At 39.5% G+C, this 24,584-nt stretch overlaps 1 protein-coding gene across 4 annotated transcripts in view; it reads left to right on the forward strand.

Moving 5' to 3' along the window:
- Positions 1–24,584, forward strand: part of TMEM245 (transmembrane protein 245) — an 84,858-nt gene that overhangs the window by 44,812 nt on the left and 15,462 nt on the right. For all 4 annotated transcript variants that reach the window (XM_029920945.1, XM_029920943.1, XM_029920944.1 and 1 more), the window contains 5 exons: positions 2,720–2,810; positions 9,894–9,992; positions 12,142–12,273; positions 16,013–16,135; positions 16,265–16,410. In XM_029920945.1, the coding sequence (XP_029776805.1) occupies positions 2,720–2,810; positions 9,894–9,992; positions 12,142–12,273; positions 16,013–16,135; positions 16,265–16,410 (591 nt within the window). The remainder of the gene's footprint in view (positions 1–2,719; positions 2,811–9,893; positions 9,993–12,141; positions 12,274–16,012; positions 16,136–16,264; positions 16,411–24,584) is intronic.

The following is a 24,584-nucleotide window of genomic DNA, read 5'->3' on the forward strand; positions in this document are numbered from 1 at the left end:
ACCTACACTCTACTTCCTCTTTTAACATACCATAATGCTTGGCAACCAATAATCTATTCTTTGTATCTATAATGTTGTTGTTTCATGGATGATATATAGATCAAATCATAGTGTAACCTTGTGAGCTTGAAAGATTGATATGATTAGTAAATTTTGTTCACTGATAATTCTGTTGAAGTTCATTGAAGACATTGTAGGTATTGTTAGTGTGTTCCCTTTTATTGCTGTGTAATACTCCATGCAGGAAGATGGAAGGAGTTAAAAGCTATGTAGGCTTTGGTGATCTGTGGGAAGTCTGATTCTTCCGCAGCAGATTAATAGGGGTAGACATGAATGAATATAACGGTTCTTGTAATCTCAGAACTCTGCTGAGTTCCTGTCCTGAAGATGGTAGTTGACTTTATGGAAATTTCATGTGGGTATATTTAGTGGGGGAGATACAGTTAAGAACTGGTCAGATATGCTTTCTTCCAATGTGGTGCACGTTTATACTCTATGTATACCCCTTGACTTCCCATGAGTATATTTCGTAAGCTGATGGGTAAATTACAAAGGCAGGGTAGGGTCATCTTCACAGAGTTTCATAGAAAATGAAGTTTGAAGCACATCTTAATTCTTGTTTTGAGCTGTTGTGTTCATTTGGAGCCCATTTCCTACTTCTTTTAACTAGTGTCAAGTCTGTTGATTCTCATGACCCTCCTCAAGAGATGGCATTAAAATTATGCTGAATGTGATTTAGCCCTTCCCTTACTTGGGAGGAATTTAGCAGGCTCAGGTAAGTTGTTTTAATGGGGCTGTTCTCTTGATGGGTCATATTGTGATAGAGATTAACCTCTACCCAGGAAGATGAGGGTAGGCCAGTCCAATTTCTAGGAACTTGGTTTCTCCTGAGTGATCCTTCTTGACTTAGTGTAGTAGAATTAGTGATTGGCTCTGCTTGATACAAGACCAAGGCCCATGCCAGCTTGTCTCAGCCAGGGTTGCTCTGGTGTTTCTGGCCCTGTGTCTTCTAGAGAGCACTCACTGAGAGGAGGTCTGGATGGACCCAAGACCTTTGACTTGGCCTCATATAAGCTCCTCTCATCTGGGGCTTTGAGGACGCCTGTGTGAGGACATTGGCAAAGTGTTTTCACAGTAGCCAGCAAGAACTTATCAGGCCTTATAATACTTGTTAGTCATTAAGGATCTATTCAAATACTTTTGTGAATCCTCATACTTTAACACTACAAGTTTTATAATTTCCCCTGTGAAATGTACTACAAGATAATTGAAAATATTCAGCTGTCCCTTCAAAGCACCAATGACCTATAAGTACCAGGATAATTTAAAAGCTACGTAATTTTTCCCAAATCCCATCTCTGTTTAAAGATCCCAATTTTATGTTCATATCGTCATACTTCAGTTATTATATTTGTAATCATCTCTAAAGTTTTGTCCTACTTACTGAGAAATCGTTGAGAATGTGCTGAAAGTTTCACAAATATTTTATTTGGAATGTAGGAAGAACTGGTTAATATTAAAGATTGAACCATTACTAATTTGATATTCCACTTTCTCATGTATCCAGAATGCCTTCTTCTCTGATTAAAGATCATTGCTGTCCTAGGCATCATTAATTTGTGGCTGTAGTGGCAGTTGGCTTTTTGTTTATGTCCATCTTTCTCATATACATACACATGCAAGTTATCACTTCTGATTTACTATATAAATTTACTACAAGTATATAAAACTACTGTGACTTGTGAACATTGCACATTTGACTTGATTCACTATTTGACTCCCATCAGCCAGCTTTGTAATGTGTGTCATATTGAGGCCTCAGGAAAGTGCTTAGTTACTGCTTGCCTTGGCCTTTGGGCATCACTTGTGAATAGTTGAAATCAGGACTATTATATTTGTGAATGTCAACATCTCTAGTATATAGTCTGTTGAGGTACAATTTAAAGACTATATGAACGTATTTCTCTTTGAGGAAGCACTGGGCCTATGTAACATATCCTTGATTAAGGCAATGATGCAGCTTGTGTAGTTAACAGGAAAGTGGGGAGGCTGTTTCTCAGAGCACAAAGAATAAAGCTTGTAGACGCAGCTTCTTATATAGCTGGAAGTCTGCTCAGGAGGTCCTCACATCTTAGATCTCCAGTGAATAAGAAATTGAAAACAGTGATTCGCCCTCTTAATTCTTGTTTTCTTTCTCAGTTCTTCACATTCTTAGATCAGTGGTTCTCAAACTTCAGCATGTATCAGAACCATTTTTAGGGCATGGTAAGGTACAGATTGCTGGACCCCTGCCCAGTTTCTTTTCTGGAGTTGAACCCAAGAATTTGCATGTCTAACAGGTTTCCAAGCTGTTCTGATGCTGCTGGTCGTGGACCACACACTGAGAACCATTGTCCCAGATACTGACTATCCCAGTGTCCCAGAACCACTTTTGCTGGTGCTGAATAAGACAGATAACACATATGGACAGAGCAGAATGAAAGGGAGTTTGTGGGGGAAAGCGGGTCTAAAAGCTAAGGAAAGTTTGAAGGGAATCTTCAGTGGTAGAAAGAAACATTAGGGTCAGAAATCAAGGCTTCCTACATGTGATTCATTTGTATCCGTGTGTGATGACTGATCAATAATTTGTTTAAATTGTTTAAATACATTAAATTCCAAGAATTATTGGTGCAGTACGCTAAAAATGTGATATATTTTTTTCTTTTTTCTTTTAAATTAGTTGGCTTCCTGAGGCTCAAGTAGTCCAAAGAGCCCTCAATTCTGCGGCTAACAACGTGTATCAGTATGGAAGAGAATGGATAACCCACAAGGTAAGGGGAGAGCCTCTCTCTCTGGCTTTTTTAGTAGGTTCTTCGTTGGTAGGACTTACTGCTTTAATAAAGTATAAATAGAGATTCTGTTTAGAACAGTTTGTTTTTTTGAAATAGGCTTAAATCTGTAAGACAACAAGAATGTACAATGAAATTAAACTTTCTGGATGATTATATTTAATAGTGCTAATAGCCTGAACAGAGAGGTTGGTCTTTTGCTTCTTGTTCAAGGTAGGTATTCGTTATTTGTGCATCAGGACAGAATGATCACTTAGGTTGGTTGGTCAAATAAGGCTGTGTGGAGAAAAACATTATTAGCAATTATTCAACATTATCTGCTGGTAGTATGGTTGGCATTTCTAGTTTGTTTCATTTCATCTTTCCAAGAAATTTACAGTAGTCTGAATTATTTTACCAAATTTACAGAGGAGGAAACAGGTTTAGCAAGGCTAAATAAATTCCCAGTGGTCATGTAGTAAATTGCAGACTTGGTTTCAAACTGAAGACTAATTTTAAATTCCTCGTTCATTCTACTATAGCATGCTAGAAGTGCATGCCCAGAACTGGGTTAGGTGCTTTAACGTGGCACTTGGAATAAACTGTGAAGGAATGATAGATCTTAGATGAATAAAGAGAAGGAAGAGTGTATTTTAAGAAGGGGTGTTTATGTGAGCCAAGATCTGGAGACAGGAGTCTGCTTGAGGAGATTAGCTTATCCAAAGCTTTGTGGAAGGAAATGGAGGACAGGGGAAAAGGCACCGTTATTGCAGGTGAGGGTGACTCCATGGGACAGATTTGGGATATCCTTTTATTCCCCACCCCCTAATACTGCCTGTGAGAAGGAAGGTAATTTGGAGTTTTAATATATTGAAGAAATTAGGATCATCTAGGGATTAACAAGATTTGTTTCAGTGAGATGTATGCCCAGAAAAAAAAGTATTGGTGTGTGATTGCTTGTTCAAAATTCAAGAACAAAGTCTCAAAAAAAAAAATTATCTTGGAAATTACACTGTCCACATGTGTATAGTAATCTAACCTAAGGATGGAATTGTGGTTGAGTAAGAGACAGGTTACTGATTTTCCTGAGCCTATACCAGGTAACCAAATCAAATGCCACATGGAAGTCTTTAAAAAATATTTGCTGAATAAGTGAAAGATAAGTCTACGGTGTAGATCTCATAACTATCATCAAAGAAGATCTAGCCATTGCAGAAGCCTCTTAGACCCCTAAAAATATATTGGCTGACTTACTTACTCTGCTGAAAGCAAAGCATTTAATTTTTTGGTTTATATATTTGGGAGAAATTCATATTCTGGAAATCTACCTACTTGGGGAAAGCTGGAGAATGTTCCTTAGAAATTACTTAGAGAAAAGATAGGTTTGAAACCTTTTGCTCAAGACTCTAAAAGGGAAGGCAGCTGAAGAGAGATGAGTATTGCTAACAAAGATGGTAACATATTTGTGGTCCTGATTTAGAAGACATGAGGATACTATCTGAAACCAACCATTGAATGTCTGTTGACTGACGAATGAATAAATAAAATGTGGTGTATCTGTATACTATTACCTGTCCATGAAAAGGAAGGAAGCATGGATACATTCTACAGTATAGATGAACCTTGAAAACATGTCAAGTAAAAGACGACATACATATGATTCCATTTGTATGAAACATCCAGAAGAAGCATATCTATAGAGACAGTGGAGTGGTGGTTTCCAGGGGGTAGAGAAGATTGGGGGAAATGGTGAAGTGATTGCTAAGAAGTATGGAGTTTTGGGGTAATGAAAATGTTTCAAAATTGATTGTGGTGATGGTTGCTTAAGTTTGAATATATTCCAAGAAACTATTGAATTACTATACTTAGGTGGATGCATTGTAAGGTATGTGATAAATCTCAATAAAGTTGTATAATAAGAAAAAAGAACCATTGAAATCATAGGGGCAGCTTTTCTAAGCTCAGATCTTGTCCAGCTAGGAAGCATGTAAGGATTGGGTCCTTGGAGTGAAAGGGTAGAAGGGTAGAAGCTAGGGGAAAAGGTCATGCTCAGAAAGGGAAGAAGGTTTTTTAGGGTGTGTTTAGGTATGAGCAGAGAAGGTTGCTGCCTCCCTGTCCCGTCTGCTTTGTCAGCCTGATCTCCTGGATCCTCTCTGTGTTATCTGGGTTCTACCAAGGCCTGCTAGTTTGCTGTTTTTTCAAATCCAGTTTACTTTCTTCATTCAGCATCCTTGTTTGAGCTAATCTTTCTGCCTCATAGGTTTTTTCCAGAGTTTGTAGCTGGAGGTCCTGTCCTGAGACAGCAAGAGAATAAGTCATGAATGGATTTTTTCTGCCCCTTCTCCCATGACTAGAATGAAGAAAGTGACAGCCAGTCCACAAATGTGCCAGGCACTTAGGCACACTTAGGACACTAAGTGTTGGGGAGAAGCAGGAGACCAGAAAGCGTTCCCACCCTCCCAGAGCTTACTCTGGTGAGCGGGGGTAGACATGAAACAAGTAAGCATTTCAGATCAAAAAGTACTCTGACCAGGTAATGTGGTAGAGAGTGACCCTGGGTGACACTTGAGCTGGAGACAGAATGTCTCTGAGAAGGCGATGTTTTCATTAAGATTAGAGATCTGGGAAAAGAAAGTTTCAAGTTGTGGGCACAGAAGATATTCAGAGGGTCTGAGATTGGAACAGGTTTGGTTTGTGTGTCAGGAACAGGGCATGTGGTGACAAGACTAAGCCACAGGTCATAACAAGCGGTTGGGGTCTTATTTCTGTTACAAAGGTAAATATGGATTTAAAACAGAAAGGGATGTGACCTGATTTAGGATATTGAAAGCTCATTTTTGGCTCCTTTGTGGAGAGATAGGCAGGAATGGAGAAGGCAGGGCCCTGGCTAAAAGAATATTATTCCAACAGTCCAGGGGAGATGTTGAGAATTTGGACTAGGATGGTAGAAGTGGGAATTGAGAGAAATGGTCACATTTAGCATGTATTTCTGAGGCGGTTCTGATAGGAATTACTCCTGGATTAGATATGGAATGAAAGGGAAGGAAGTTTTTGGTTTGCTCAACTGGAAGAGTAGCTATGCCACTTACTAAGATGAAAAGACCTTGGAGGTGGGCAGGGGGTGCTGGAGGGTTACAGGTAGTTCGAGCTATAATTCTGTTTGGGGCGTGCAAATTTTGAGATCCTAGCAGATATCTAAGTTGAGATATCAGAAAAGGTATGTGGACACGCATAGCTGGGACTCAGGGGAAAGATGTGGGCTGTAGGTGGAAGTTTGCGTATCATCAGACTCACTCTACCCATTACTCTACCCATCAGTGGAGGTGAACTGTATTAGTGTGATAAGGCTGCCATAACAAAGTACCACAGACCAGGGGCACAGACAACAGAAATTCATTTTCCCACAGTTCTGCAGGCTGAGAGTCCAAGATGAAGGTGTTGGTGGGACTGGTTTCTTATGAGACCTCTCTTCCTGGCTTGTAGATGTCTCTGTCTTCTTCACATGGGCTTTTGTCTGTGTGTGGCTGTCTCCTAATCTTCTCTTTCTATAAGGATACTGATCATATTGGATTAGGGCCCATCCTGATGAAGTCATTTTAACTTGATTACCTCTTTAAAGACCTTATCTCCAAATACATTCACATTCCAATGTACAGGGTGAGCCAGGTGAGTGTACAGGATGAGTAGGGGTTAGGACTTAGGAGGGACACAATTTATCCCATGATTGGACCTAAGGAGAAAATACAGATAGAAGAGGACCAAAGATAGATTCTTAGAGCACTTAAGCTTTTGAAGGTCACAGAAGCAAGCCAGCAGTGAAGACGGAGGAGGAGCAGTCCATGAGATGGGGGTAACAGCCTGTGTGTGTCTTAGAGGCTGAGAAATGTTTCAAGAAAGACTTGGTCAGGCAATGGCAAATGGCTGTCAGGATTCCAAGCAAAGTGAGAACAGAGAACTGCCCACCGCCTTACCATCCCCATTTTATAGATGAGGTTGTTCACCTTAAGTTACCCAGCGCTCAGACGGCATTCTGACTGCTCTTAGTGCTTCATGGTCTTTTGTCTGCAAGGAGCATCTCACACACCATCAACAGTAACTTGTGCTTTGGTGATTCTTCTGGAAGCAGTGACGTGGCTGTCAGGCTCCATGCTCCCTGGCCCAGTCTATCTTGTGACTTGCGACACATACTGTAACGTCACAGGGTGGTGTTCCAGGTCTGTGATGTCCTCCTGTGGTTGGCAGCACCACGAGACTGAAATGATGCTGAATTCTGCCTTAACAGTTGTAGAGTTGTTCCCTGTTGAGCTGTGCGGAAGTGGATGCCAGTTTGAGATCGGGTTTTACTGCGATGAAGGCCACTGTGTGGACAGCCTAGACTCAGGGGGAGCTCTTTTGGTTAAAGGGGGGTGGGACGGGTCTCGGAACCTGAGCGCAGAGGGATAGAAAGAATTGGTAGTAGGAAGTCTGTGAGTATCTGGCAGTCATAATACCAAAAGACAAATTTAAAGTAATTAAAAGAAAGAAGACTAGGGATAATTTGGCTTTTAGTTGTTTTGGAAAATTTGCTATGTTAGGTGTTTTTTGTTCATAGGTTATATGTGCTGTAGTTGAAAGATTTGTTTGCCAGTTAGCTGCCTGACTAGGTCCTGTCCTAGGTTCTTTCTAAATCCGCTTTCTCATCTTGAAAGAACAAAGGTGATAAAGACCTTTTACTCCCTAACTCTTGGGGTTGTTGTAATGATCACATAATGTAGGTGAAAGCCATTTGTAAGGTGTAAAATGCTGCCCAAAGATAAATGGCTCTTATTTTATGTACTAATTTGTGTTTGGTTTATGAATAAAATATAGAGGAAAACATTGGATGATATGTTTGTATCACACGAGTCTAAAAACTGATTCAGATATCTATAAGGGCAGCGTCAAGTGACCAAAAGGTGTGGATAGGCCACACAAAAGAAAATACTCATTGAAAACCAACACGAGGGGCACCTGGGTGGCTCAGTTGGTTAAGCTTCCAACTTTGGCTCAGGTCGTGATCTTGTAGTTCGTGAGTTCGAGCCCCATGTTGGGCTCTGTGCTGACAGCTTGGAGCCTGGAGCCTGCTTTGGATTCTATGTCTCCCTCTCTCTCTGCCCCTGATGCACACTTGCTTGCTCGCTCGCTCTCTCTCTCTCTCTCTCTCTCTCTCTCTCTCTCTGTCTCTTAAAAAAAAAAAAAAACCACACACACACACTAAAAAAACAAAAAAAAGAAAACCAACAGGGAAGAGTGGTCACTCTCTTACCTGAAGAAGAAAAGTATAAATGATTGGTTACAATTTCATAGCTGTTAAATTATCTAAAAGTTTATCAGTCTATAAGGCTTTGGGTAAATTGGTTTATTCATACAATGTTGGAAAATGTTAATTGGTATGATCCCTATAAAAGACAGTACATAGCAAGAGCCATTACAGTGCCTATATTCTTTGATCCCTATACATTTATCATACTGTTAGTAATAAGAAACAAGTTGTGTGTAAGGACGTTCATTGTGGTGTTATTTGTGACATTAAAAATTGGGAACCAACCAATTTGGGAACCATCTCCATATCCTCTGGGTAGTGATAAACTAATATCAGAACTTAAGAACTGAGGCTCCTGCCTGATTCATTTGGTAGAGTGTGCAACTCTTGATCTGGGGTTGTAAGTTTGTGCCCCACTTTGGGTGTAGAGATTACTTACAAATAAAATCTTAAAAAAAACTTAACTCATATGGAACCATTAAAAGTAAAGATGAAAGTGATGAAATGATGAAAAATTATAAATTATATTTACTAACATAGAAAGTTGCAGAGAATATGGAAAAATTGAAGCATATGTGGTAAGGAGGTGGGACTACAAATTAATGTTTATCTTTTCAAAAATGTTTTTACTATTATGCCATGGTGTTTTCATTTTGTTTAAAAAAATTTTTTTTTTATTCATTTTTGAGAGAGAGAGACAGAGTGCAAGCAGGGGAGGTACAGAGATAAAGGGAGACACAGAATCTGAAGCAGGCTCCAGGGTCTGAGCTGTCAGCACAGAGCCTGATGTGGAGCTGGAACTCATAAACCAGGAGATTATGACCTGATCTGAAGTCAGATGCTAAACTGATGGAGCCACCCTGGCACTCCTGTTTGTTTGTTTTTAGAGCATGCAAGTAGGGGTGGGGGGCAGAAGGAGGGAGAGGGAGAGAGAGACAATATCTTAAGCAGGCTCCACACCCAGCATGGAGCCCAGTGCAGGGCTCCATCTCATGACCCTGAGATCATGACCTAAACCAAAATCAAGAGTTGGACTCTCAACCAACTGAGCCACCCAGGCACCCTTATGCTATGGTTTTAATAACAAAATGTGGGGTGTTAACAATGAATAACTGTCCTCAAAGTTATCTTGTCTCACTGTCCTTGATTCCCACAAACCCTGAAGCCAGGATCATCAGTCATAACTCATACCTGACACCTCTCAGCAGACTCTGGGGAATATTTGTGTTTATAGCTAAGGTCCTAAAATTTTACTTAAAGTTCTGTGGTAATTCTTTTTTATTTTTATTTATTTATTTTTTTACTTTATAAAGTTTCATATTTTTTTAACATATGCAGTTATTTTCCATCATTTACAATACAGTAGTTGCAATGATACTCCAAACAGAAAAGCAAAGTAAAAAATCAAAAGTTCTGTGGTAATTCTTAACGCCAGTGATAAATGTAACTTAAGATTTCTGTGTAATGGATGGACAATTGGGCCACATGCCACATATTTTTCTCTGGCCAGATAAGATTTGCTAAGTCTGTGATCGTGGCTTCATATGTACCTTTCTCTTAGAACCTGAAGTGGTGCTCTTGGACACCCAAAAATAGAGGAAAGCGAAAAGCCAAGAAAGGCAAGGAAATTTGCTGGGAATACTGAAGAGTACAGAGTTTAAGAAAAGATTATAAGATGGCTAGAGGCAATTAGATAGTCTGGAACATTTAGTTCGATTTGGAACAATGTAAAGACCCAGCATGAATTACTTTTACTGGATTGTTGCCTGAAATATTAAATCAGATTATATCTGTATTTCTTCCAGCTTCATAAAATTCTGGGAGATAAGGTGAACAATACTGCCGTAATTGAAAAGCAAGTACTAGAACTTTGGGACAGATTGTATCACTCTTGGTTTGTAAAGGTAAGTTATTTTATTAGATGATTTCAGTTGTAAACTAATAAAGCCCTTTTATTTTACAGGTTCATTGACCAGATCGATATTAACTAGATATTAACATTGGGATTGCATATATTGAAATTTTGAAGCTACAGGGTCTTAAAACCTCAGGTCACTTAAAGTCAGCTTGAGTTGATGGTTAATCTTCCATGGCAGAACCCACCTGTCTCTGTGCTGTATTGTATTCTGTCCTCTGTTCATTATTTAAAAAATATATGTATTTTATTTATTTTTGAGGGCAAGTGGAGGGGAGTACAGAGGATCCGAAGCAGGCTCTGCCCAGACCCCAGCTAGCCCATTGCAGGGCTTGAACTAAAAAATGGTGAGACCGGAGCCAAAGTCGGATGCTCACCAACTGAGCCGTCCAGGCTCCCCACCTCTGTTCTTTATTATCAACAGCATCTTATCTCTGTACAGTGGAATGTAACATAAACCACAGATACAATGTTAATTTCTTAATGGCCATACTAAAAAGCTAAAACAGGTGAAATTAATTTTAAAAATATTTCACTTACATGAGTATACCCAATATATTATTTCAATTTGTAAACAGTGGGAAAAAAGTCTAATGCAATACTTTATAGACTTTTTTCTTCTTCTTACAAGTCTTGGAAGTCTGGTGTGAATTTCATACTAATACCACATCTTCAGTTTTGGACTAGCCCTATTGTAAGTGCTAACAGCTGCATGTACGTAGTGGCTACTATTTGAGATAGTACAGCTCTGGACATTAAGAACTTTTCTCTTTGAGGAAGGCAAATAGATCCAGAAGTTTGGGATCTTTATTTTTAATCACCCTTACCTGCTACTTGTGCTGATGTACTCTTACTTCAGGATTTATGGCAGAAAATATTACATTTTCCACTAAATTTAAAAATGATGGTTTTGAAAAGCAGCTGGTTGTGTGGGGCCATGTTGTGCACTGGGTTGGCAGGGCCTGTGGGCCTTCAGGAGCTGTGCTGTGGAAAATGATTATCCAGTGGGGAAGGAGGTAGAGAATGAGACAAGTTGGTGGTAAATTTTCACAGGGTTGATGGTAAGTAGAAGAGGAACATGTGTATATCATCCTTTTAACTTGGGGTGGAAAGCAGGAAAACTCCATTTCAAATTTGAGTTGGTTGCATAGCGACCTGTTCTTATTCCTGGGATGAATTGAGGGAACCTGTTGGTTTTATGAGTTTCAAAGACTAGAAGGTAGAACCTGTTGGGGAATCCCTAGACAGTTATCTGCTGAAGAACTGGTCAGTTGGAAAGGTTGTATCTATTTCTTCTGTGGGACTCTGGGACTTCTGTTTACAAATAGCTTTTTTCTACCCCTCACCCTCTTTGAGTTTCCTTTTATGGTCCAGGGAGATCAGTGTTTTAGAAGCATAGGTTTGTAAGTAGGTAAGTATATTGCTTTCTTTCCTAAGACCTAATGTCTTCATCGCATAATGAAGATTGCTATCACTATGCTGTCAGCAGCAGTGTCAGAATATATACAAAATGTTAAGAACCTACCTATGTTTCTGCATTTTAACCTCACTAGTCATTTTGTTTATTCATATCTTTCAAATTTAATTATTCCTGCATTCTTGTCAATGTATTTCTCTTCCATATTGGTGACTTAGATTTTTCTCCCCATTTTTGTTTCTATTTCATTTACCTCCATTTTGTTGAGATATAATTGACATATAACATTGTATTAGTTTTTAGTGTACTTTATTTTATATTCCTCTCTCCCCCTTGCTTTCTTTATCTTGTATGGAAGGTTAATAATTAATGGGGAAGAGGAAAGGAGGAAAAAAGCAAAAATGGGGACCCTCAAAAAGGTAGAGGAAAGAAAAAGAGAAAAAAAAAGTACAGTTATACATATTGAGGAATGAAGGGTATTCATAAATGTATTAAAAAGGAAGTGCTTGAGCTCAGCTGTCAGGTGGTATCTAGAAGGTAAGCAGAAAAATGTATTTCATATTCCAGGTCCTCAGGTAGAGTCCTTAGCTAATTTCTTAAATAATGCAAGTTTTTCACCTTTGAGTGACTAACTACTCAAGTGCTCAAGTGGACATAAAATAGGGTATTTATATTTCTTATGCTTTTGGAGATTTCATGTCTGAATCGTTTTATTCCATAGAATGTAACGCATTCTGGAAGGCACAAAGGACACAAGATGCATATAAATCGTCAGAATAGCTGGCTGGGAGACATCCTGGACTGGCAGGATATCGCCTCTTTTGTTCACGAGAACATTGAGACGTTTCTTTCGGTAAGAAATAGAACTTTTAGTTAAACGGGACTTAGAAATAAAAATAGAAACTCTAATTTCCAGTGTTCTTTGCACACTTAGCAGTCTTTAGTAAGCTTGTTTTTAATGCCACGGCATGTTGCCATTTTGAGAGTTCTAAATGCACTAGGAAATGTCTAAAGACCATTTGGCCTCAGGAGTAGCTCCGTTGCTGCCTTCTCTGTGGTTGAAGAGTGACTGAGAAATGCTGAATCAGGAGGCATATGTGAAGTGTGGTGGGCTCTCAGATTCCGAGATAGGTATCCCTCTGTCCCCTTGGGCTGACTAGAATGTCCCCAAGCTGGACCACTAGAGAGAGCATGGCCTTTCTGGTACACAAAGTCTTCGGCAGGTGGAAATCTGGCTCGTTACATTAGAGAGACTGGATGTTCTTCCGAGGCTCAGCTTGTTATCTTCCACCCACTTTCCCACCATGCATCACCCACCTCTGCCTTGTTTGCCAAAGGGTTGAAGGCAGCAAGGAACAGCTTGCAGAATTGGTGAAGTTTTAAGAACCACTCTTGGTTCCACAGTGTGTTTTGTAAAGTGTCCTGGCATGTGGCTTTTCACAGAGAGGAGTTTTCATGTGAATAGACTCGTGACTTTCATCAAGTTAACAAAAGTTGAGGTTTGCAATGCTAGATTTTTTTTTTTTAAGATTTTTAGTAATCCCTACGCTCAATATGAGGCTCAGATGCAACCCTGAAGTCAAAAGTTGCACGCTCTACTGATTGAGCCATCCAGGTGCCCTGCAATGCTAGATTTTAAAAAATTTTTATCAAATAGATGACTGTAGCAGAGAGTCAATAATAGTTTAAGATTTTCACTAAAAAAATAACAGTGCCTTGCTTTGTGCTTCTCCACTTCAGTCTCATTTTTCTGGAAACAGCTGTTAGTTCTTTTAGCTTTCTCTGGGTGTTTCTGTCAAAATTTGCAAACTAATATGTATGCTGGTCTTGCTTGGTTTTGCAATTTTAGGTATTATCTTTTGGCTTCCTGATATGGAAGATGAAGATAAAGATGTGACTTTGAAGTCCTTCAGTGCTTTCTTCTGTTGTCTTTAGGGTTTTCTTACAACTTTTGGTTCCTCCCCCCATCCCTGCCTCACACTTGCTCTTCTTCCCACTTAAAGCTATCATAGTGTGGAGTCAGATCTAGAAATTCATGTCCTCAGTAAGAGTTTATGCGTTTGATAATTCCTTGTCTCTGTTTACTCTAGTACAATGGCTGTCAAACTTCTTGTCTAAGGATTCGAGTTTTTGTTTATGTGGGTTCTATTGATTATTATTAGCAGTTAAACCTGAGACCTTTGGAAATACTTATAAATTCACAAAAAATAACATTATATATTAACACATATTTTGCATCTGCAAAATAACCATTTTCCAAAACAAAAAATGATTCAGTGAGAAGAATGGCTTTCTTTTACTTTTTTGCAAATCTCTTTAATGTCTGGACTCTAATATCTGCTTCTGCATTCACTTTATTGGAATACATCGTTTTGATCGAAGTATATGAGGAAAATCAGCCTCATACAAATAGGTAGTTGGAAAAGAGGGGAGTCTTTTAATGGCTTTTTCAGATAATTGTGGCAATTCTTTGATACTACACCAAAACTCAACAAATGATACATCTTAAATGTCAGTCGCAATGAGGAATTTGAAACCATACCAACATAAACTTTTTGTACTGTCTTACACTGAAGTCCATTGATCTTTCTGGACTAGAAATGGGTCATTTACTTTTATATGCTTTTGTAATATGAAATGGTCATTTGGAATATTGGTTCACTGATTTCTGTACATCATCTAAATATCAAGACATTTTTTATTGAGTATTAAAAAATCACATTCTTTAATGTCACTACCTGTCTTGTCAGAAAAAGTCATCAAAGTCAACCCTTGATCGAATTTTTTATTTCTGACTTTTTTCTTGTAATATCCAATAACTCTCATGGTCTGAACCATTCTTCCTAATTCCCTTGGGCACACAGAAAGGTTATTTGATTGTTGTTGGAGACTACCAATCTACAATTAATGTATTCAGTTAATTTCTTAAGAATTATCACAGGGGTGTTTGCTTCGGCAGCACATATACAAAAAAAGAAAAAAGGAAAAAAAAGAATTATCACAGGATACTTCTATCAGTGTGACCCAGAAACTTATTTAAAACATTTTTTAATAAAAATTCCAAAATGCCAGAAACCCTCCAAAAGAATGCATGTAAAAATCACAAATAAGGGTATTGTTGGTTTGTTTCTTGGAATCAGTGACATTATTCATCCATTCTTTATTCCACAAGGTCAAATGGTCAGTCATGCATATTTTTGTAGGCATTGCAAAGCATTTTGAAGATTTTATGTAAGGAGTTATTGTAAATGAAACTAGCCTGCAAAAGCTCTCCTATGAAGACTGAGCTGAGGTGTGCAAGAAATGCTGGGGACAACACAGTATGTCTTTATAAATGATACACTGGAGATAGGAAAGGAATGGATACGCCTTTCATAGAGCAGATGGTGTAACTTGCACATATGACAAAAAACAGAGCTGCTGTTTTGGAAAGGGCACACCAAAATAAAACCAGACGTTAGACTTCTGGTCCCACCTCTAGTTCCAATTATTAGCTCCAAGGCCAGCAAATTTTTAAAAATCTCTGAGCTTCAGTTTGTCCTCAGAATGAAGATGGTATCATCTGCATTGCTTCTGTCACGGGGAACAGATGTTGTCACGAGGGAGTTTGAGTTTCTGAAAAGACAGGAAATGAAAACATACAGGTGCCACAGCGTCTGTACATCTTCTTCTAGTAGTATTTACATACATCAGTGACCGTTTTAATAACTGATTCTAGGAATTTGCAGGTGATGGATCAAAGGAAGTCAGTAAGGTCTTCATCTATCTGAAGAAAGATTTTCAGCTATAGAGCTCTGCCCTTGACCCTATCTGTTCTGTTTGTGATTTTAGTGAAATCATTGAAGTGATGCTTTTGTTTTTGTAGGTGAATCTAAGTTGGAGATGGCAAAGGGGGAAGGCAGCTAGTAAGACAAATACTAGAATGTTCAGGTCTGCACTTGTGATCCTACATGGGTTGCATTCTGGCATATTCTCCCGTAGGTGTTTTTTTCTACACGTATCATTTTTACATAGTTACAATCATGCTCTGTATAACATTTTTGTTTCCTGCTTTTTACTTTTAATTTTTTAATTATGATTCTTTAATGTTTATTTTGGGGAGAGGGAGACAGAATGCAGTGGGGGAAGGGCAGAGAGAGACGCACACACACACAGAATCTGAAGCAGGCTCCTGGCTCTGAGCTGTCAGCACAGAGCCCAACATGGGGCTCAAAACCACAAACTGTGAGATCATGACCGGAGCCAAAGTTGGGAGGTTAACCGACTGAGCTACACAGAGGTCCCATTTCTTGCATTTGAAATTTACCGTTATGTCATAAAATGTTTTTCTGTGTTATAACATAGATATCTTTAATGGCTACCTAATGTGATTTGGAGCTAGATTCGCCATTATTTTCTTACTCATTTTCCTTACTATTAAACATTCAAATGTTTTCAGATGATACATATTTTCCCCCCCATAAAATAATATACTCTGTTCTTGTCTTTTCACTTTCTGGTACTAACGCACTCATGTTGAAAGCACAGTAGATTGCCGTAGGAATTTCTTTCCTTAGGATTAGTTTTGATGTCCTGCTTTTCCTCTTCGTCAGATCTTAGAGTCTCTGTGGATTGTTATGAGCCGGAACGTGAGCCTGCTTTTCACCACCGTCACCACACTCCTGACCATCCTCTTCTACAGTGGGACGGCCCTTCTCAATTTTGTGCTCTCTCTGGTATGTACATGTAGACAAGAGCATGTTACCTCTCCTTCCACAGTGAAGCACATTCTTGCTTCCATGTGTGTTTCCTTCCTGTAGTTTCCAAATGTGATTTTTTAGGAGATACTGTCCTTTGTTTTGCAGATAATTTTCCTGACCACACTATTTTATCTATTAAGTTCCAGTGATGAGTACTACAAGCCAGTGAAGTGGGTGATAAGCCTGACACCACTGTCTCAGCCAGGGCCTTCCTCTAATATTATTGGCCAGTCTGTGGAAGAAGCCATCAGGTAGGGATAAGATTTGTGCTGTTCTTATTTCCTTCAGACATTGCTTTCTGTGAGAAGCCTATTTTCAGTCTTAGCCTTTCTAATAACAGTCAGTGCCAAATTAGTGATGGACCCTGGTATTTTCAGAATTTTTAATTTCCTTTTGAATGGATAATGTGAGCAGTACAAGTGTTGATAAGAAAAATTCAGTTTCGGTACCCTGCCGTCAGCCCTGTGAGCTCCGGCCCCCTCACCCCTGCAGGCTCTTGCTTTAGCCGCGGCTCCTGGTCTCATGCCGCTTGCTGGGGAGAGCCCCCTCTTGCACCACACATATATCTTCCCTTCTCTCGGAGCTCAGCAGCTGCAGCTTTTTCCAGGGGAGGAGAGTAGCTGGTCTTTCTGTTTCTTCCTCTCTCCCTCTGCAGCTGGGCTCTGTGCCCTTTGCATGAAGTTGGCTTGGATACTGGAAATGCAAAGTTTTTGGTTATTTTTAAGTCATGGGCTGGACGTGCATCACAAGTTCCAGCTGGAAACTTCCCATATCTTCTGGGGTCTGTGTATTGCAGGCTGGGCTTCTGAATAAGATGATTCCTCAGCATTTTTTTCATCATACGCTCACTGGTTTCTGCCCTCCTTTTTCCTCTTTGTCATTTCAGATAGGGACAGGCCTTTTGCAGTTCCGACCTAGCTCCACCCTTTCCCCCCATTGCTTGGAACTCATTAGGATTCTACTGCGTTTTTCCAGCTTATGAATAGCTACCCAAATTAAATCCTCATATCATCCACTAGAGTTTCTTTTTATAATAAGTTGTTAGCCAGGTGGCCTTAAACTTATTTTGAATCGTGAATCTTTGGTTGGCATTTACGTTTCCACTTATTTTTAACAAATAGCATTCCTTAGGGGCACCTGGGTAGCTCAGTCAGTTAAGCATCTAGCTCTTGATCTCTGCTCAGGTCATGATCTCACGGTTTGTGAGTTTGAGCCTCACACCAAGCTCTGTACTGACAGTGTGGAGTCTGCTTGGGATTCTCTGTCTTCCTGTCTCTCTGCCCCTCCTTCTCTCTCTCTCTCTCAAAAATAAATAAAATAAAACTCCTAAAAAATTATGAAACAAAAAGCATTGCTTAGAACTAGTCTTCCATAGAAATCTTGATTTGACTAGATAATTCTCTCTGATCTTGGCTTATTTCTTCATTGTGTTTACTTAACAGCTGGTTGAGGATACCACTTTGGTCTCCCGAAAACCTTCAGTTACATTCAAATAACACACATTTCTTAAAATATATTCTTCCATAGAAAGTTTGCTGGGTTTTCTTTCTTTTTCCTACTAGCAAGGCCTGAGTAAAGTCTTCATCAATATCTTGCTTCCCTTATTAGCCATCAAGTAGAATTTTAAAAATGCCCTTATTCTCTCTGGTGCTGTTGGGTATCCGCATGCGGCCATCTGTGTAAAGATTCCACGTTTGGGAATGTATTATCTACTCTAACAGTTTTCAGGGTGAAGTTGTCTTCAAGGAAGTCACTTGCTGGCTTTAGCTTTCCTTCTAAGCCTAAGCCTGCACGACCTTTGGTTATCATCTTTATTGGGTAAATAAAATGCTGAAAACTCTAGCATTAAATTCTCGTTAGTTTATCTAGTGACATCTATCTGACTTAAAGAAGTTTGTGTAAGTAACCAGAAAGAAAAATAACCTTGAGCCTTCCCAGTAGGATGAAACTAGTGAATTAACCCTATCAAAGGCTGACCGCGGGGCCTGGATGGCTCAGTCGGTTAAGTGTCCAACTTTGGCTCAGGTCATGATCTCACTGTTTGTGGGTTCGAGCCCCACGTCAGGCTCTGTGCTGACAGCTCAGAGCCTGGAGCCTGCTTTGGATTCTGTCTCCCCCTCTCTCTGCCTCTCATACTCTGTCTCTCTCTCTAAGAAAATAAATAAAAATGTTTAAAAATAAATAAAAGGGCTGGCAGAATCATTTTAGTCAGTGTGACTTAAGTCAAACCTTACAGAAAAATAGCTACCTTGTTCCATTAAGAACTTAAGAAAGATGATGCTTCATTTTCCTGAAGTAACCTTCGTTAGTACTGACTCTTATTCTCACAAAAGCTTTTCTGTTTTCAAATCACAATTCTTGAATTTTCTCTTGTTCTGCTTTCTTAGTCAGTGTGAACTGCTGGCCGACCGTCCTCTGTCACTGAGTCACTTTTGTTTTCATACAAATATGCCGACTCCTTTGTTTTAAACAATACTTTGATGTTGTGATTGCTTGGAATTGGTAAGCAGAGCTGTGATTTGCACGTCGGTTTAGCGGATCGAAAACCTGTATTCTTCTGGTATACCACCTGCCTTCTTCCAGGAGGAGCTGGTCGGGGCAGAAGATGATGAATTAAATTTGTGGTGCTGTTAAGACTAAAGAGACACATGAGGCTGATGGCAAAAAATTCAGGTCTTTGGCCCACAAGGGAATTTGAGGTTAGAAAGAGTGTGGTCATTTGCAGAGATAAGAAATCTATGCCTTTTTACATATTAGATTTTCCTTATTTGTACAGACTAATTATGAGCTGTAACAGTAGCCCATGTCTTGATTCCAAAGCGTACTGGCATAAAACCCATTTATTTTATCATATTTTTAATATAGGAAAAAGTTTAAGCTCTCAGTACTAGAACTATAATCTTAAAGCCTCTCGAAGTTGAAAAATTCAGTACGGACTCGTTAACTGGTCTGGCCCACTTGTGTAACCATGGCTGTATCAGGTTGTGTACATTAAAGACTCTAACTTGAAACAATTTTAGCAGTCTCAGCGCTTTCTGTCTTTCTTTCCTGGGTCAAATGGAAGACCTAGAATGCACAGGTTTTGCATACATGCCTCTGCAGAACCTTCTCACATATGTAAGATAACAGTGAATTCTGGTTTTAAGAGCTCTTGTCAGATTTTTCATTCCGAAGAATTGTGTTCAAGATGGATATGTTTCATTATGGATAAAGACTTTAAGAGGAAAAATGTTGTACAAGTGATTATGAAAATGTTTTTATGGAGTCCTCAGAGTGAGTGCAGTTCAGTCTGCAAATTATCAGTGAAATCAGATTTTATAAACATCAATCATTCATCGTCATCAGTGTTCCAGTCAAGTAGAAATCATCCAACCATCTTATATGGTCCATCAACAAGTTAAAAGTGGAATTGAAATTGGGAGTTCACTGCATGACCAGCCAGCGAAAGTGTCTTGGCTTTTGGAGCTTTGCCTTATGAAATGTGTGGCTACTTGATGATTTTGAACCTCACTTACAATTCTCAGTTCTGAAGAAGTGTTCTTCTAAATTGAATATGTATGTGTATTCATTTGGGTTTTCGTTTCATGAATTTTTGAGTTAGTGGCATGCACCCCCAACCCCCAAACCATTTTTTCCCCCTTAGAGCATGTTGCGTCCTGAATGTTTGCATCACATCCTTCTTCCCCGATGCTCCCATTCTGCTTGCTCTGGTGGAGATATTGCACATTACTAAGTTGCATGTTTTCACGGCCTCAGTGCAATTTAGTATGTGTGATATTTTCACATGAGTGCATGCACACGGGTATGGCTCTTGCTTGTGGGATTACAGCTTTTCAGTGCCTATGGGTGGGAGTCTTACTTATGAATGAGATGGGAGAATGTGTGTACTGTGAAATTTTTTATTTGGAAAATGAATGTACTTCTCACCTCTGTCCCTCCAACTATGGAGAATTAAAGGTATTTGAGTTAAAAAAAAAAAAAAAAAGGTAGTGCTGATCCTTCAGTAAATCAGTATTTCCATTTTTGACTTTGAACAAATATTCGTTGGAAAGAAATTCTCATGGATTTAGGGTCATAAACATTATTTGTTTAAATTAAAATATGTAAGGAAGAGTTTAAAGGTGTAAGAAAGTGTATTTTCATTTATTTGAAGAGATAGCTCTCCTAACACTGGAATAGAGAGAGACACAGTATCTAATGCATATTTGGGAAAATTACATTAGCTGGAGTTCTTGAATAATAACCAACTCAGTAAAAAGAAAGCCTTTTTGACCTACTTGATTAAAGATTGGTCTAGTCATTCTAACTCTTTACATCAAGTTTCCAAGGGAATGACCTTAGGAAACTTTGTCTTGTATTTAGTTTCTCATTGTGATGCTTTAAAGAATTGCTAAATTAATTTTAATATCCTCTAATAGAACTAGTGTTGGGATACAAATGTTTGCTATTTACCTATATAGTGTTCATTTTTTAATTAGTGTTAGAGTAAACATCTATTATCAGCAGGCACTGTCAAAGACATAAAACCATGTCTTAATGTTATAAAAATATTGAATTAATATTTCTACTGCCAAGAATTCCAGATGATTTAATGTGACGCCACTATTGTACGTTTCTGTGTGTGACTATGACTCACTGCTTTTTCCAGTGGGGAATGGAAGGTTTCCGCAGAAGCAGCTTCTCCCTGTTTCTAGGCAGCAGGCTAGGTCTGCTCTTACAGCATGACCTTCCCTTCTGGAACAGGGAAATCCAGGGTCGACCAGGTTTCTGTACCTTTTACTGTGGAGCTGGGTCTCTGGGACAGAGGTTTCAAGAGAGGTTAGGTAGTAATGAAAAGGGCTGGGGGATACTATGCCCGATTGGTAATTTTATATTCTGTGTTTCTGGAAGCCGGCCTGCCCTCCCTACTACCTGGCCGTGTCTTGGGGGCAGTACAGAACACTGGTGAGGTGACGCTTGTTGTTGTTGCCTGAGGGAACAATAATCTGAGAGCCTTCCTGTTTGACCTTTAGAAAGAAAAGAGGGCAGAACCAGTGTAAGGAAATGTTGGGAGCAGGCAGAATTTGATTTTGGATTCTTTGCCTTCTTTCCTTCTTATTAGACACATGTACTCTACTTGTCTATGGTCTAGAGCTCTGTGTCCTCTCAGGGCATAGAGCTTCTTGACTGTGGCTTCTCATTCTCCCCAACCTCCTTGCTTCAAATCTCATTCCACTAAAAGGAGGTCATCTGATCAGATCCTGGGTTTTCTGGCCAGTTTTCTTGATTTAGAAAAGTAACAACCAACCCATTTTTCTTTTTTTAAGCTTTCTCGCCCTCTTCCCAAGAACACCCTTTTGGTCAGAAAAGGGTGAATGAAAGTATTAGCAAACTTGTAAGAGAGTTAACAGTTTCATCTTAGAGTTTGTAAAGAGGAGAGAGCTGGTTAAGGATTCAGTCTTAACCAGGCATTTGAAAGCAGTTCAAGCTCTTGGTGCAGAGAAGTTAGATATACAGTTGACCCGTGAATAATATGAGGGTTTGGGGACACCAACCCCCTACACTGCCAGGAATCCATATATGACTCCTGACTCCCTAGAAAGTTAACTAATAGCTTACAGTTGACTAGAAACCTTACTGATACCATAAACAGTCAGCTAACATATACTTTGTATGTTGTTCTTGTTGTATGGTATATTCTTAGTTTAGTAAGCCAGAGAAAAGAAAATGTTATTAAGGGAATTATAAGAGAAAATACATTTTTTTAAGTTTGTTTGTTTATTTTGAGAGGTGAGTGGGGGAGGGGCAAAGAGAGGGGGAGAGAGAGAATCCCAAGCAGGCTCCATGCTGCCAGCATAAAGCCTGAAGTGGGGCTTGAACCCACAAAGCCATTAAAACATAACCTCAGCCCAAACCAAGAGTTGGATGCTTAAATGACTTAGCCACCGAGGCGCCCCCAAAATACATTTTCAATACTGTACCATATTGAAAAAAAATCCGTATGTAAGTAGACTTGTGTAGTTCAAACATGTTATTTAAGGATCAGCAGTACAGTTGTATCAACGAGGCATGGACACACACCTTTAGTAGTGTACGGTATAAATGCAAAATAGTGTTTATTAAAGGAAGACTTAGACAAAGACTGATTGTGAATGAACTTGGAATTTTTATTCAGAGAGAAGTATGTTTAGATGGAGCCCCGGTGGATTGGATGCACTGTAGCCTGGCTTCCAGTTGCAGGGAAGCCTGCCCTGTGTCGCTCTGCATATAGATAGGACTGTCTAACGATGGAAGATTTCTGAATGAGGATGTGACCTTGTTAGAAAGGCAGGGAGCTTCCAGCTCTGTGGCTGGTGTCGGTCCTATCCCTTGAGCTACATCAGACCTGCTGAGCTGGCTCAACTGAGCTACCAAAACATAGGAGGAAAAGAGCATCCAGAGTCTTCTGAATTTGATTCTGTTAAATTGCTGAGTGATGGGAAAGCCTGGAGATGTAGTTGGAGAACAATGTCAATGATTTTTGAAGAATCACTAAAAGAAAGAGGTTCCAGAAGACTGAGCACAGGCAAACACTCTATTCAAGAGAAAAGATTGAAGTAGACAGTAGAGGAAGACCATATGTTACATACGTATCATAGCCTGATGAGTTTGATGCAGATTTTCCTGTAAATTTGCATAGTAGATGCTTGATCATATGGTTGTGAATAGTTTGAAAGGGAAGGGTAATTTCCAGTGGCACCATGCATTCACCCGGCACAGGTCTTATGTAACCACTGTTAAAAAATGCCACAAGTCAGAGCTTTTGTGATTTTAACAAGAGATTTGGTGAAGTATATCATCATGTCTTTCCTTGATGGCAAGATAGAAAATGCTTACTGAATTTGAATAACCAAACAGTGGATAATTGGGTTGATATCCGTGAGCAAATGAAATGAGAGAATGATCTTTCATTGGTATGATTATAAGGAAGAAATATGCCTGCATTGATTAAACTAGTGATTTCTGGTAACCCATTCAAACTGTATTGTGTATGCCACTGTGTGCCAGATAAAGTTGTGTTGGATTATAAGAATGAACAATTCCTGGCATCTCTGAATTTCAGGCTCCAGAGAACCTGAGAGATGAGTGATTATATACCCAGTATTTTGGAGTTTTGATCATGTAGTTTCATCAGTACCTTATAATTTAAAATACTTAAATCTAAAACTCTGTGGTATACTGCTTCCACTCTCAGCTTTGCCGTACCCTGTACCCCTTTAGCACAGAGCGAGGATTGCTATTCTTCCAAAAACTGCAAGGAAAAAAGAGAAAGTTATTCTGTGCATATTTTTAGCCTTACTACAGTGCTGCCTGGTGACAGTGACACAATTCTCTAATTGTACCAATTTAATTGCGTGCTTACTGTGCACCAGGCACAAATCTTATCACTTGAGTTGCATTATTAATGTTCATAATAACATCATGAAGTGAATGCTTGCCTCCATTATCTCTATTTGACAATTAAGGAAAAATGAAGCTCAGAGAAGTTTTACAGTTTTGAAAATCATGTCCTGTTCAGTCAGTGACAGAACAGGGACTCCAGAGCCGTGGGTGACAAGAGCCAGAGCTCTTGCAGGTCCTGTGACTCCCTTTTCCCTGTTACCTCTGCCAGACCCATGTCCTGTTTGCCGTTAGTAACATTGCTCATTTATGATCACATTCTTGACTGTTTACTTCCTCAACACCACTTCTTACGTTTCATTCCCATGTTCCTTCTCTGAGCAGTCTCCTGACCTCCAGGTCCATTGCCTTCCCTTCTGTGCATCCTCTTGTCCCCTCTGTGCATCCTCAGTGCTGACATATGCTGAGCACCCACTGTGTGCCAAGCCCTGAGTTATACACTTTGCATGTAATATTTCATCGATCCCCTTTCTGGTCCCCTTATTCATCCAGAAAAGAGTCCTCTGATCAGAAATCAAGAAAATCTTTTTTTTTTTTTTTAAGAAAATCTTTTAAACTGGGAGTGTAGTTCTTCATCTTTTCTTAAATGAAGGCCAAAAAAAAAAAAAAAGATAAAAATGAGGGCCTAAGTTATTCCCAAGTGAAAAGGCAATAATGACCCCCTTGAAATTGTTGGATCTGTGCACTAGATCACTCTGATGTACTAACTCCCAATATAGGCACCCAGCTCACTAAGAGCCAGTGCATTGGGTGCTGGAGCAGATCAGAGTTCTACATAGCGTTGCACTAACAAGGCACAGACCCACACACTGTGGCCACCACATGTGGCCTGTTGCATCTTTCATTGCTCCTCTGTTCCTCTTCCCTGTCTCCATGTTCTATTTCTGTCTTCCAGAACATTTCACTCTAAGAGGGTGACTAGGACCCCAGTTTGCTTCCGGATGGGTATCCTGAGCCTCAGTCTCCTTTTGGAAGTGGTCGGCTAGGATAGCCACTATCGAGTAAT

The sequence above is a fragment of the Suricata suricatta genome, chromosome 13 (genome assembly GCF_006229205.1).
Source record: "Suricata suricatta isolate VVHF042 chromosome 13, meerkat_22Aug2017_6uvM2_HiC, whole genome shotgun sequence".
Lineage (NCBI taxonomy): Eukaryota > Metazoa > Chordata > Mammalia > Carnivora > Herpestidae > Suricata > Suricata suricatta.